This window comes from Poecile atricapillus, chromosome Z (assembly GCF_030490865.1).
Source record: "Poecile atricapillus isolate bPoeAtr1 chromosome Z, bPoeAtr1.hap1, whole genome shotgun sequence".
NCBI lineage: Eukaryota > Metazoa > Chordata > Aves > Passeriformes > Paridae > Poecile > Poecile atricapillus.
In genome coordinates, this window is record NC_081289.1 from 10460566 (window position 1) to 10474404 (window position 13839).

The following is a 13839-nucleotide window of genomic DNA, read 5'->3' on the forward strand; positions in this document are numbered from 1 at the left end:
TTCTTTCTCTTTGTTTTGGAGTAGGTTTTCTGTTGTGGAATGTAGTATGATTTCACATGACAATATCCTTGAAAATGAAAAAGGAATGATATCTCTTCTTCATAATTTAAAGCTTCAATGAAGAGGCACAGAGCATCGTGGGGTGTCTTGGGTTCATAAGTGTGCCACAAAGCCATGTTAATACATTTTGCCACACATGAGTAAGTGGCTTTCTCTTCTTGTGTGTTTGCTTTTGCTTAGAAAGCACATTCCTTCTGCACAAAACTGGCAGCTGCCCACACCTCAGAGGATATGCCCCTCCTTTTTTCTTCAAAATATATAAATATAAATAATAAAGTATAAGATGAATAAAAGATGAAAATTCTGTTACAGATTTCAGTAATTTTAATAAAACAGCACTCTGTTATGAAGTATTTCCCTTTTGGTACAACTTTTTAAAAGGCACAGTGTTAAAAGCCAGTTAATACTCAATTATGATTTTTTTTAAAGTCTGTGAGTAACCAGGATTTCAAGAGTTTTGAGTATTTTGCAAATTGTAAAAAAAAAACCCATCTACTGACATATGTGAATGCTCTGCCTAAGGTCAACTGTTAACTGGTATGTCTTTTCCTATCAACACATGGTCCCCTTCACAAAGAGCTATTGAGTGTTTTACTGCTCCTAATGTATATGTTAAACTGCTGAAGGTGACAAATTGTTCTTCAGATATGCTAGAGCCACCTCTGGGCCTGATTCTCCAAAGACCTCACCTTGGTGCTCTGATTTCCCTTTATAAAAGACTGCACTATCTCAGTCCAGTAATGTTTAAATTCCACTCTCAACTCACTTAGCAAATACACCCACAAGTATTCAAGGTGTATATTTGAACCAGATCATACTTAGATATCATTGACATTTCCTTGTTATTTACTCTCATTCCAAATGCAGCAATTAAGTTTCCTTCTAGCAGATTATACATTTTAGCTCTGAGCAAAGAGAGGGTTCTGTTTCAGCCTGTACTGTCTGAACTCCCTTCTCTCTTGTTCAAATGATCTTGTTAATTAGTTAGCCTGTGATTTTATGAGCATTTGTAAATCTATTTTCTTCCCTTTCACTTTTTTTTTTTTAATAAAAATGAATTAAACCCCTTTCAGATGGATTCAGAAGCAAGCAAGTGTGCACATCTGTGATTTCTAGTTCTTATGAAGCTATTACTCCTGTATAAAAAGCCAGATTTCATTGTCACAGCATTAAAGAAAAGAGGAAAAGTCTCATGCATGAAGAAGAGATAAAGAGATAAAGAAAAGGTCAAAGGTCCACCTGAGCTTTTTTGGGCCCTGTGTAGTTTAGGCACACAAGGGAATGACCAGCAGCACATCTGGCCACTTTTGGCTCTTTGGTGAGGTGACTGTGTCCCCCTTCACAATGGGATTCACTTGAGCGTGGCTGAGGGATGGTTTGAACACTGCATGAGCAGTGGCAAAATGCTTCAGCAGCTCCCTTATCTCAGCCCTTTAACCAGCAGGAATCAATACATATATCTTCAAAGAAAAGGAATATTGACAGGGCAAAGGTGATTCATTCTGAAGTTTTGAAGAGAAATATTCTGGCTTTACTTGTTCTCTTTCCATACATAAAATTGAAAAAGTAGTCACTGGTGTTCTCAGACTTGCAATATTATAGCAGACTATTTCCACATGCACTGTGTAAACTATAAAAATGGTGCATTTATTTCTTCTATGGCTTTAAAAAATTAAAAATAAAGCCAAAAATAATTAAAAATTTTAGGTTCTTATGAAATCTGATACCATTTAACTAAATATTTTCCAATCATTTCTGCTAAAATGTTACAAAACAGATTTGTAAATACAAAGTAGAAGGGAGAATATTTAAACTAAAATAAAACAGAACTTTTCTTCTGGCTGAACTTCTTTGGTTTTGGGATTTTTTAAATTATTTTTGGTAACTCTGCAAAAACCTCAGATTTCACTTACATTCTTAAAATACATAACCATTCCATTCAATACTAGCAACATTTTGCATAGTGTCTAGATGTACAAATTACTTTTTCACCTGTTTAAACATGACCTGTTGGCAAAAGGGGACTATTTCCATTTGATGTTATAATAAAAAAATATTTTTCTATTTAAGTATTTATTTCTAGGGAAAAAAAAAGAAAAAGAGAAAGAAAATTTCTTTCTTTTTAGTTCCTAGAAGGTGAGATTTTACATTGCAGTCTCACATTTGGCATGGGCTGGCATATTTGTTGGCACAAACTCAAAACTTAATGAGGCTTAAGAGAGTCTTACAGCCTCCGTAACCAGAGGCTAACATCGAGCTTGCTACTAGATACACACAAGGCATGTGAGTTGTGCACCCCACACCCCATGAGAATGTAAAATAAAATGTTGTATTGCTGACTTCCATGTCAGTAAGGCTACATAAAATCCATGCCAGTTTGGGCAGCAGAGGTCCTGTGGGGAGATGGAGCCCGTCTTCCTGGAAAGCTGTGTTTGTTCACTGTGGTGCTGCGTGTGAATGAATTGTTGTGTTTTACTCCTGCTTGATTCTGAGGCACCAAATCTCTGCTTTTGCTCTGAACTTGCCCATAAACAGCCTTTTGAGACTGAATCCTTATGCCAGCAGGATATAAGGAGGAAAGCATATTATTTCTTGCACTCTTCCACAGGGGATCCTAAATTAAAAGTTTGTCAGACCATCCTAGGCTTGCTCAAAGAAGCCCTGCTAGGCTGGAAACCCAGGGATGGCAGAGTGCATGCAGTCTCCCATTTCATCCACAGTTTGTCACTGGATGAATTCAGTCCTTTGAACTTGGGCTAGGGATGCTTGCACACCATGGCTGTAGTTTACCAAACCCTGCAACTAAAGATAATTCTTGATTATGTTGAAGTTATTCTTGATTATGTTGAACATTCATTAATAAGTGGTTATGTGATTCTGCAAAAAGGAAGGTTGTATTTTGGGAGGATCCTGCTAAAAATTGCATAAATTTCAGTAGCAAATGCATCAAACATCCTTATAAGATGTCAACCAAGGAAGTTACTTAGGGTTTTACCTCTATATATCAGAGATAATTATATTCCTTAGTCTGGGAGTCAGGCTGTTTTTAACATAGTGCTACCATTGAATTTGAAACAAGGAGTGATGAAAGTTTGAGGTTGAGTGATTAAATAAGACATTCAGAGGACTACCTGATGGATCTAGCTCTTGTATCCTTAGGCAGGCTGGACAATTTGGTTATTATAGGCTGTGTGAGATAACCACACCTGTCTCTAATAGCCAAAATGGTTTTGTTCTGGCCAATGTATTTAGGTTTGTTACAAAGGCTTTTGTGATGTCAGTAATAGACATGGCACAAATATTTTGTTATTTCTTTTGTGAGAACACTTTTTAAAAATAATGCTTTTTTTTGTGGTGGATTAGAAGGATAATTAAAGAGTAAGACTTAAATTGTCTAATTGTCAGTAATCTGTGCACTGTGTACAGAGAAAACTCCCAGTCATTGGGATCTCCAAAATGTGCAGTTCAATAATAAGCATAATTCTGGAAAGAGAACTCACTGAGGTTTTTGTTTTTTTGTTAGAGCAACCTGTCCTCTAAGATCAGATATCTTACAGCAGCGATCAAGTTGGTATTGGTTTTATCCATGAGGAAAGGCAAATTTCACCAAGTGATGAAGAAAACTACCAGCAAAGATTATTTTTGTATCATTAAGGATGAAAGTTACATATATATTGTTTTATTGACAATTTTTTTTTAGTATTCAGAGAGATGTCTGTAGCATCATTCTCTATCTAGGTTTTACTGCTTTCAATGTTTGGTTGAATTCTCAAAGCATGGAATAGAATTGCTCAGAATGTCAGTAAATATCTTCTTCATTTTTTGACAAAAACTTTTGTTTGAGAGAGATGAAAGGGAATGTGACAGATCATACAGCATCTTTGCAGCCACTGCTTTCTCCAAGCAACAACAACCAGATAGTAAATCTTTAAAAATTCAAATATTCTTGGGTGATTGTGTGGTAAATTTTGTTGAATGAAAATAGAATTTGATTAGGTATAAATTCCTTCCCTACTTGCTTGAGTAGCCCAGAGAGTGTAATAAGCTGTAAGCTTCAGCATTAAAAGAAATAAAACAAATAAATCAGTGTGAGAATATTTGTTTCACAGCTTTCCTTTCTTTTATGAATGGTGTTGAGTTTCCATAGCTTTGTAACCTGACATAAGGTGTTCATCAGCAGCTCGATGGAGGCAGATTACCTTCAGGAGCCTAGGAAAGAATACCATTTCAAAGAGGTTAAAATTCCAAGAAAATAATAGATTTTGATAAGTGAAAATTGTGGAAATCTGTTGTTTCTGTCTGTTTAAAAGCAATCATCATGAGTATGTTTTACATCAGCCATGGTGGTTTCATTGTCAGGCAGTGTCAGTCAGTGAGGCAGGAAGGTGGAACATTACATTGTGCATTCACTGTGCTCACATTTACCCCGTGCTGTGTGGGAAACCCTCCCAGTTTATCTCTGCTTTCCTGGTATATCAAGTGTACAGGTGGGAGAAGGTTCAGTTTCACCTCACAGCTGCCAAATGTTATGGTAAAGTTAATAATGCCCAGGAAAAGGGATGAGCACGAGTGTCTGAGACTGGCTGTGAGCATTTGAGGGCAGCCAAAGGTCCTGGGTGTTAATGGCACTGTGCTGGTGAGTCTCCAGGTGCCTGGGGCAATCCTAGCTAAGAGCTTACAGGGAGAATTTTGTTAAAGTGAAGTAGAACAGTTGATTTTTGAACCACTAAATAAAAACTTCTGAAAGTACTGTGAAGAATTTTCATGTATATTTAACAAGTTCTTTTTCAGTTTTTAGGCACAGATTGTAAATCTTGATTGTATGTTTATCTGTTGTCAAGGGACAAAAGAAATACTATTTGGGTTTTTTTAATATTATCTTAAATAAATGGCTCCTGAAAGCTGTCACACATCTAAATTAATCAAAATACAATTATCTTTCAGTAACTGGAAAAATTTTTCATCTTCCTATGAAACTATTTAACAATGATAAAAAATTGAGTTATGTATCATATTTACCAATGCAAACTATATTCTGATAAGTGTTCTTGCAATCGTTAGTTCTCTACTAGACAGGCATAAATCCTAGGACTCCAGCTTTTGCCTGCTATTAAAAATGGCTCTCCATCTTAAGTAATTTTCAAAAAAAAAAAAAAAATTTCTTTCAGCTAAGTATGTCTTTTGCAGAAGGTTCAGACTTGAGGCACACTTTTATTGGCACAGTTTTTTGGTTTGTTTTTTTTTTTCAGGAGCACATATACAAAATATTTATTTTTTGAGAGTTTTATTTTATAAAATATCAGTAGCTTTAGATGACTACTTTTGTATAAGACATTTACTGCTTCTCATAGAGAAAGAATGAGCAAAAAAATTTGCTTTTAAAAAATCTTTATCAAAAGTGACAACCCGTATTGTCCCAGACAACGTTTGCAACTGAGAACTGTGGGCTCAGATCTTACATTTATGAATAAACATGATAGCAGCACTTCATTTTCATAAGTACTGTGTATTTACCACCCTTTTAGAGTCACAGGGAACACGATTCGATCTTAATATTCATGAAGAAAGAAAGCATAATGATATGTTAAGTATTTTAACAAAGACAAATTGTTTATTAAGGTCTTATTTTTCCACTCTCAGCTCTTGAGAAATCTCCCTTCTGTTATTACAGAAAAGTAAAACAGTCTGACTGGGGGCCAAAATATATTGGCCAAGCAAAGATGGGAAGGCTGAGCTTTCTTGAGGGCAGCAAGTAATACTTAGATTGCAGTTCCTGCTATTCCTGTAACAGGCCTGATCCTGCACTGCTGAGATCAAAGCATGTTTTCTCTTCACTGTGTTGAAGAAAGTTTTAAGTAGAAAAATAGAGTTCCTTCTACAGTTCTGTTAGTTTGGTCCAAACCTGTAAACAAACAACTGAATGAACAGGCACATTGAGGCTTGACTGAATAATTTTGTTTTTCTTTTAAGTAAGCCATGCATGGTGATGAAGAACAAAGTAAAATTTGACCTTGAAAATGATAAAAACCTATTCTTAATGAAGCCCCCTATTAGGGAAAGGAAGTAAAATGTTCATTGATCTTGTGGATTTTCTGTAGTCATAATGTTGAACACATTGATTAATTTAATAAATTATCTTCCTTAAAAGCCAAACCTGTAAATAATAATATCCATTAAAATAAGAGTTAATTAGATGAATGAATAACAGCACTGCCTGATTTTTATGAGCTATGTCTACTTAATGCACAAGATAGTTGTATTCAAACTGGAAAAAGAAAATTTGTTTTATGTCAGCCATTGTATTATTGTCTAGTGTCCAATGAGGCACTTTCTTCCCTCTCTTACCCCACTTGTGTCTAAAGATGTCTTTACTTAGAAAGAAATGCAGTTGAGAAGCAAGAAACGTGAGTGAACTGCTTTACTATGCTACTGTCTTTACTATTTCAGAGCTGCAAGAAACTAAGACCTCTGAGTATCACAGGATATCCCACAGCCCCCTGGATTACAGGATATTATTGATGGATGAAGATCAGGATCGGATCTACGTGGGGAGTAAAGATCATATTCTGTCCCTGAATATTAACAATATAAGCCAAGACCCCCTCAGTGTAAGTTCAAGTTTTATTTTGAGAATCTGAGGTTGCTTTACTCCATGCCCTTCCTTTTAAGACAAAAAAATGGTGTTTGATTATTTTGCATTGAAGTCCATGCCCTCATCTTATTGAATTTTCAGTCCTGGCTTGATGTGTAATGCGGATGAAGCTATACGCTGTTCCTCAAACACTGTTTAAAACTGACCTGTTTACCAATTGTGAAGCAATACTCTGCTTGGCCTGACCTCACAAGGAGAACCTGTGTGGTTTGACACTTTTCACCTCTTTGCAAGATCAGGTATTTCAGAGATGCACTTCTGGAAGAATCCTCAAGGAAGAATAAGATCCGCACTACCATTCTCACACCATATGGAAAAAAAAAGCAAGGACAGGGTTTCCTTAACCTTATACTACTTTTTTTTTTTTTTGTTTTCTGCTATCAACCCTAATCACTGAACTATTTTGCAATCTCTTGTTATGTCTGTGTTAGCCTTTGCCCTTCAGTTGGGTAGCTGAGACACCTTATTTGGGTTTTTTGGGTACTGTGACCTACAGCTATTCCTTGACACCACCTCTTTTCTGTCTTCTCTCACCTTCTGAGATGGTGTTCTCCCAGGACTTTGTATTCCCTCACCAAACAGTAGTAGGCAATCTCTGTGTGAAAATAATAACATTATCAAATGCTTACAGATTCCTCTCTTGTCTCCAAAGCCAGCTGAAATTCAGCCTCTCTGCTTTTGAAATAGGTGACCTGCAGAAGTACTTGTGTGCCCAGAAGCTTGGCTGTTGAGCTATTACTGCCTGTCTACAGACTTTGTCTTGCCTGTCTTTAGACTGTCACAGCTACTGCCCTGCCTGAAAGTGCACCAAAAAGTCCTTGTTCCTCCAAATCCATCCAGTCCTTTAATCTCTGGGCTTTATTACTGTACCTTGTTCCTCCAAATCCATCCAGTCCTTTAATCTCTGGGCTTTATTACTGTACCTCAGAGGGGCAGCGATACCCAGCTGGCAATAGGGAAGATAAATGCTTTCCTTAAGAGACAAGGCTTTTAGTGTGTCAGGGGAGAGAGGGGGCGCTGCCAGAGAGTGATTGAGCACAGTCAAGTTCGGCTTTGCTCCGAATCACTCTCTGGACTTTCCTGTCGACCTGAATTTATTGTTCAGGGAGCCAGGGATTCTAACTTACCCATTTAAATTAAATGCCTCTCGTTCAATGGTGTGAATGCATCCTTCCCCCCTCCTAATGGTACCCAAATCTCCCTCTGAAATGGGGCTGCCTCCTAGGATCTGAAATACCTTCTGTGACCTTTTGGCTAATTTCCATCTCACAGTGATCCAGCCACCCTGGTCTGGCAGGAGCTGTGCCCCAGCACGGCACGCTCCCTCCTGTCCTTGGCAGGTTGGGTTTGATCCTGTGCTGGGTTTGGTTAGGTAGGAGGGCCTCTGTTACATGGAATATTTTCTGCACTGTAAAGCTGTGAGGCACTTCAACAGCTCATGTAGGCCTGGAGAAACAAGAATTAAAAAATAAAAAAAATCAAGAGAAAGGAAAAACACACAAAGCCTTCTGGCGGTGAATGTGATCACCCAGTATTAAGTTCAAAATGAATCACTGCAATTCTGCACAGTCTTCCATTTGTTTATTTATTTTAACAATAGATTCACTATGCAGATTCTATATATCTACAGAAATCCTATATACATATACATTCAAATCCACAATTCTACATCTATATATGTGTGTGTACATATATACACAGATCCTTTAATGATACTGTTTATGTTATCTTGGGGCTAAATGTTATCAGGCTCTGTCATTTACTAGGTTTCTAGGGATACATTTGTAATGGATGTCTTTCCTATTTCAAAATCAAAATAAATAATGGAAGAAGCTCAAAATACTTACAGTTTGAGATAAACTGATAAATGTTCAGACACTGTGGTATTTCTTGAAAAACTCTCTGAAAGAAATTAATGTGAAATCTTGAGATTTCAAGTAGGTTTTATCATAATCTAGCCAAACCTTTAATAATAGAATTGAAAATTTTTTACAAGAGCTCTTCTTTCAATATTTAAGTCTTCTGGTTTCTAGTGTGAATAATTTCTACAAGTTCAATACAAGTAAAAAAGTAAAGATGGATAGTAATTTAGGCAATAGTGTTGGAAAATCTCTCTTCTTTAGAAGAAAAAAATCTGAATTAATTAACTTGCCTTAAAAATATGTAATAAACTTAATATATATCAGTCAAAAACTTGAACCTTGATTTTGTTAAGTGCATGCTAAGGCAGTTTTATTTACCAACAAAAATCCATTTTTTCCTTATAATCAGTGTAAATTTTATCTAAATATTCATCTATGAGTGTGAGGCAGTAAAACTATTTTTTTTAAATTATGTAATCAATATACTACTTGAACAATACTTCTTTCCTTACAGATTTTCTGGCCAGCATCGGCAAACAAGGTTGAAGAGTGCAAAATGGCTGGAAAGGATCCTACAGTAAGTTATAATCCACATGCACACTTACACACATATTAGGTATTTGGCAATAAAGTAAGAGCACCTTGAGTGCAGCCAAAGCAAAATGAAATAAGTCTTTGTTTTTCTTTTAAAATGCTTTGAAAGCCAACCTATAAAGTAAAATTTTGGAAAATCAGGCAAAGTAAACAGAATGAATCTTCAGACTGCCAGGTGGGAGAAGATACGCAGTGTCCATTTCCTCGCCTTGTTTGGTTGTTACTAATCAAGCAGGGAAATGGTGCTTTTCCAGATGTGTCCTGGGGTGATGCTGAACAGCCTGCTGAGCTGCTCTTCCGAGTGGGGAAGTTCTGTGGCTGGCTGCTCCCCCAGGAGCTCACTGTGAATGAAGGTGGGTGGTGCCCACTGACTGCAGTCTGAAGACCCCAGTTGTGCACCAGTTTTCAGATGATGTTGTATGGTGCTGGCTCCTGCTGAACCAAAAATGTGAATGCCTTTAAAAGTAAATAAACCACTGCAGTCTGCCAAACAAGGATTAACTCCACTGATTTTCATGAAGATGACTGATGGCACAGTTTCCAACGCTGTGCTCATAAAACATATGCAGTTCTCACTGTCTTGAGTGAGGTTCGGATTATTGAATATGAAAGCAGTGCTGGGATATGGGTAAGAAAAAATATTCATGAAAAAAATCTATTTTCAGCCTAAAGTGAATTAACACCTGATCATAGTAAGAAATAAAAGAGTTAGAGAACAAAGGGAAGGAAAAAACTGTAAATCCAATATTATGAACTGTGTTTCCCTTAACATTCTGTTTTAATTTTCATGTTGATTTGAAGATATTACTGTATGTCTTCAATACAAAGCAACAATTGACTGCAAACCTCAGTTTAAAGTTTTTGAAATAAATTGTTTATATAAACAATAAAATCTGATATTTGGACTTGCTTTCTTTTTAATTATCTCCATTTATGTTGAACAAATCTGGGGGAAGAGGAGACAGATTCAGAGATGTCCTTAAGGAAACTTTCTAAGGTTACATACACCTTGGTCTTCTAGAGGTCCTACTTCCTCTCATGCAAGAGAAATATGTGAATGAAAATTGGATTGCTGTGTGGAAGTGGGAAAGCTACATGGACTCCTCTATAACTCATCTGTGGTGCTCCATCAGAGAGAGCCCAGCTCCCCAAAGCAGGCAAAGTGACATGAAAGGAAACACCTGTCCAAATCCAGAGACAAACAAATTCAGTAGTTGTTTTCACGATGCAATTAAAATGATATGTCATGCCTGTTCCCTGGAGTTCCCAACATCTCATACATTTGCCACTGTGGGGTGACTGTTCTCTGTGTGTCCCTGTTTCCTGCAGCACGGCTGTGGGAATTTTGTGCGGGTGATCCAGTCGTACAACCGCACCCACCTGTACGTCTGCGGCAGCGGCGCCTTCAGCCCCGTCTGTGTCTACATCAACAGGGGACGCAGGTCTGAGGTACCTCCCTTTTCAATCTGTCCACTCATCTTGTGGTCCATCCTACTGGTCTGGTGCGAAAGCTCTAAGTTTTGAAAATGCAAGAATCAGTGGTCCTGGTGTGTTCCTTCACCGATGTTAAGGTGCCAAAGAGCAAAGGTCCATAGTTTTCTGACCTGATACCAGCTAGAATCAAAAATCATGCCTCAAATATGATGGTTGTCCAAAATTCCACAGTCATACCAAAATCTAGGATACATTTGATAATACTTTTTATTTGACATTGCTGGTGGATTCATTCCTACCATTTGGTAGAAAAATGCCCCAAAAAAACTTGAAAAAAAATAGCCAGTTAGATGAAAAGTAACATACAAAGTCCACTTTTTATAACTTCCATGTGTTACTGGTTCCCTGGAGAAGCCCTTAATTTGGCTAACTATTCAGGTTAAACTGGAATTCAGCCTAACACCAGCTAGACGCAATCCCAGTACAGGAACTTTATCTACTGTGTAAGTTTTGCCCTACTAGATGGTGTCCAGACAAAGTTGGTAAGTTTCACTGTAAGATCTTATTTTTTCTAGATAGGTCTCCAGTTTTTCTATATTCAGTTTTACTGAGTGTATTTTCAGTACAAGTATCAGATGTTTCAGAAGTGTGTGGTCCAAGTTTCCTGATTTGAAAGTGAAGTGTTTGTTTATGTGCAAATGTAATAGGTAATAAATTAATCAACTAGAAGGAAAAAGAAAGGCATTTAAGCAGGAGGCAGCACCTCAGTAGCTTTTGGGTCAGATTCATGTCTGCAGGCACAGGGGTGTGCAGTATATTTTGCAGAACAATGTGGAAGCAGATGTGTTGGGAAGGAAGATCAGAGAATGCTACCTGGAGCTTTGCCACGTGAGGGCAGCTTTAAAAGCTGGGCTGGCTTCTCGGGAAGACACTGAGAAATTCATCACTGATTTAATTGGGAGTGGGATGGGAATTCTGGCCGAGACCCAAGATTGCTGCAGAGTTGCCAGGGAGGTGATTAGTCAGTGTTTCTCCAGGTCAGTTTGCATGGTATGAGCTCAGTGACTTTTGGTAGATCCCTACCTGGCTCCAGTGTCCTTAACAGAGCATGCACTGAGAATCACTGCACTTCAATCCTACTAAAATATCCAAAAGTAGAGACTGTAGGCCTGGATTTAAAAGCAGAAGCAAGCAGAATTAGTATGTAAATCTATCCTGGTTAAAAAATTCTTCATTGACTTATTTTGATGTATTTTGAAATGGGGGTCAATTTTTCCCGGCATTATTCTATTTCTTGAAAAATCATTTAAAACATGAACAGTGATCTCATTTGCCTTTAATTAATGTAATACTCTATCATCTTAAGTACTGGTATTTCAGCTCAGAGAAGTTTGAATCTCATTATTTTAGACTGTTTGTAAATGAGATTGGGACAGAGGGAAGGGCAGGAAATTACATCTGCAGATGATGCAAGATGTTAAATTTCTTAAATGAAAAGTAAAGATACATGACTTGGAAAAGCAGAAATGGCTTCACTTAGGCTGTCTGTATAGCTGCATGCCTATGATCAATTGATTAAATAAACTGCTGTTTCAGACATCTGGAGTCTGAGACACTTGACTGTAGACACTTCATGCTCAAAGCCATTACTGTACAGGCCAACAATAGCATAACAGTTTAAACCCAAGCATTTCCTTCTGAACTCATTGCATATATCTGTGCATGACTAATTGATAGAGCAGAATGAGGAACCATGTAGTACTGATGGGACTAGTGAAAATTCATTTTTTCCTCTGCTTTTATCATTTCACCTTCTATTTGGTACAATTTTCAATGCACAAAAGGCTGTTTTTGCACGTGCAAAATGAATATTTTACAAAGCACATCTGTTTTTCTCTAGAAGCTACAAATCCTGACAGAGTCATATCAAGCAATCGTAAGAACTGGGCCTGTTTTGCTCTTCTGTCTCCAGGACCCCACATGAGCTCACAAAAAAAAAAAAAAAAAAAAGAGGGTTACATTGATGAAGTAAAATTTTACCCTTTTCCCTGAAACAGAGGTTATGAAACAATTAATTTTCTTCCTTGGCACGCTTGGTACTTTGGTCTTTGGTAATTACTCCCTTAGTCACCCAAATATATTCTAATGTCAAAGTAAATGCAAACAGAAGGAAATGTAATCCCTATGTGGAATAATTATAGACTAAATAGCAGTTTAATATATATGAAAATCAAGTGTAATCCTGGAGCTTTCTTAATAGAAGACTAATGGGCATTTTGAATTGGTAAATAGTGGTTTAATATAGTAAATATGGATTAGAATCAAGCTGCATATAATCTAGAAGTAAGAAAACAACAAAGATACCACCCAAGATCACATTAGAAACTTCATTCTTGTGTTTTACATTGTTTAGAGAGCTTATTACTGAAACAGTAGATAAGATCTCTGGGATTAAACTAGGCAAAACAGAAGGGGAAAAGAGGGGATAATGATATGAAAACTTCCTGATGCAGCTGTGCATTTGAGTTTGGTGTAATCTTCAATTTGCTGGTGCCAAATGCTTAGGGACTTGTGTGGCATCCCCACTCCCCTGTGATTTACATTAACTGGTACAGGGATTACAAGGAGTTTCTGTCCTTTCTCAAATAACTATTTCTTGGCATCTACCTGACAGAAGACTTGCTTTGGAATTTTTGTCAGCTACGTTTTTCTTTGGAAATGTTTCAGTTTGGTTATTTGTTGTTGGGTTTTTTTCCTTGCAATTGTGTCTTTTGGCTTTTTGTTGAAGTTTGGAATTTTGTTGTAGGAGCCTAAGAACAAGTTCTTTGGTATACAGTGTGTGTTGGGTCAGAGTATCTGCCATTGTTGACTGCAGTTTTTTAGGAATGATCTTGGGCCTGAGTCACTTCTTGCTGAGCACACTGTGCTAATATTTCTGGGAGCAAAGAAGTGAAGAGTTGCACCAAAAGGAGCAGGTTTTTTAAAGATATTCAGGTTGTTTGTATTTTAAGCTGTAGTAGTCCAAATTGCTTCTACTTTGCTAAATGTATTTCCTGTTCATAAAGTACAAAACATATAAACAAATCACTGTACCATCATTTCTTAAAAAAAAACCCAAAAAAACACAACCAACAAACCCCAGGAGATTTCAGACCATGGTAAGAGGTATCAATAAATCATCTATCACTGTGGATTTGAAGCTCTACACGAAATCCAAGAGACGGTATTGAAGAAAAT

The 13839-nt window shown here is 37.1% G+C and overlaps 1 protein-coding gene across 3 annotated transcripts in view; it reads left to right on the top strand.

Moving 5' to 3' along the window:
• LOC131572986 (semaphorin-3C) overlaps positions 1-13839 on the top strand; it is a 115882-nt gene that overhangs the window by 58185 nt on the left and 43858 nt on the right. For all 3 annotated transcript variants that reach the window (XM_058826463.1, XM_058826464.1, XM_058826465.1), the window contains exons 3-5: positions 6508-6668; positions 9089-9151; positions 10498-10617. In XM_058826463.1, coding sequence (XP_058682446.1) covers positions 6508-6668; positions 9089-9151; positions 10498-10617 — 344 coding nt within the window. The remainder of the gene's footprint in view (positions 1-6507; positions 6669-9088; positions 9152-10497; positions 10618-13839) is intronic.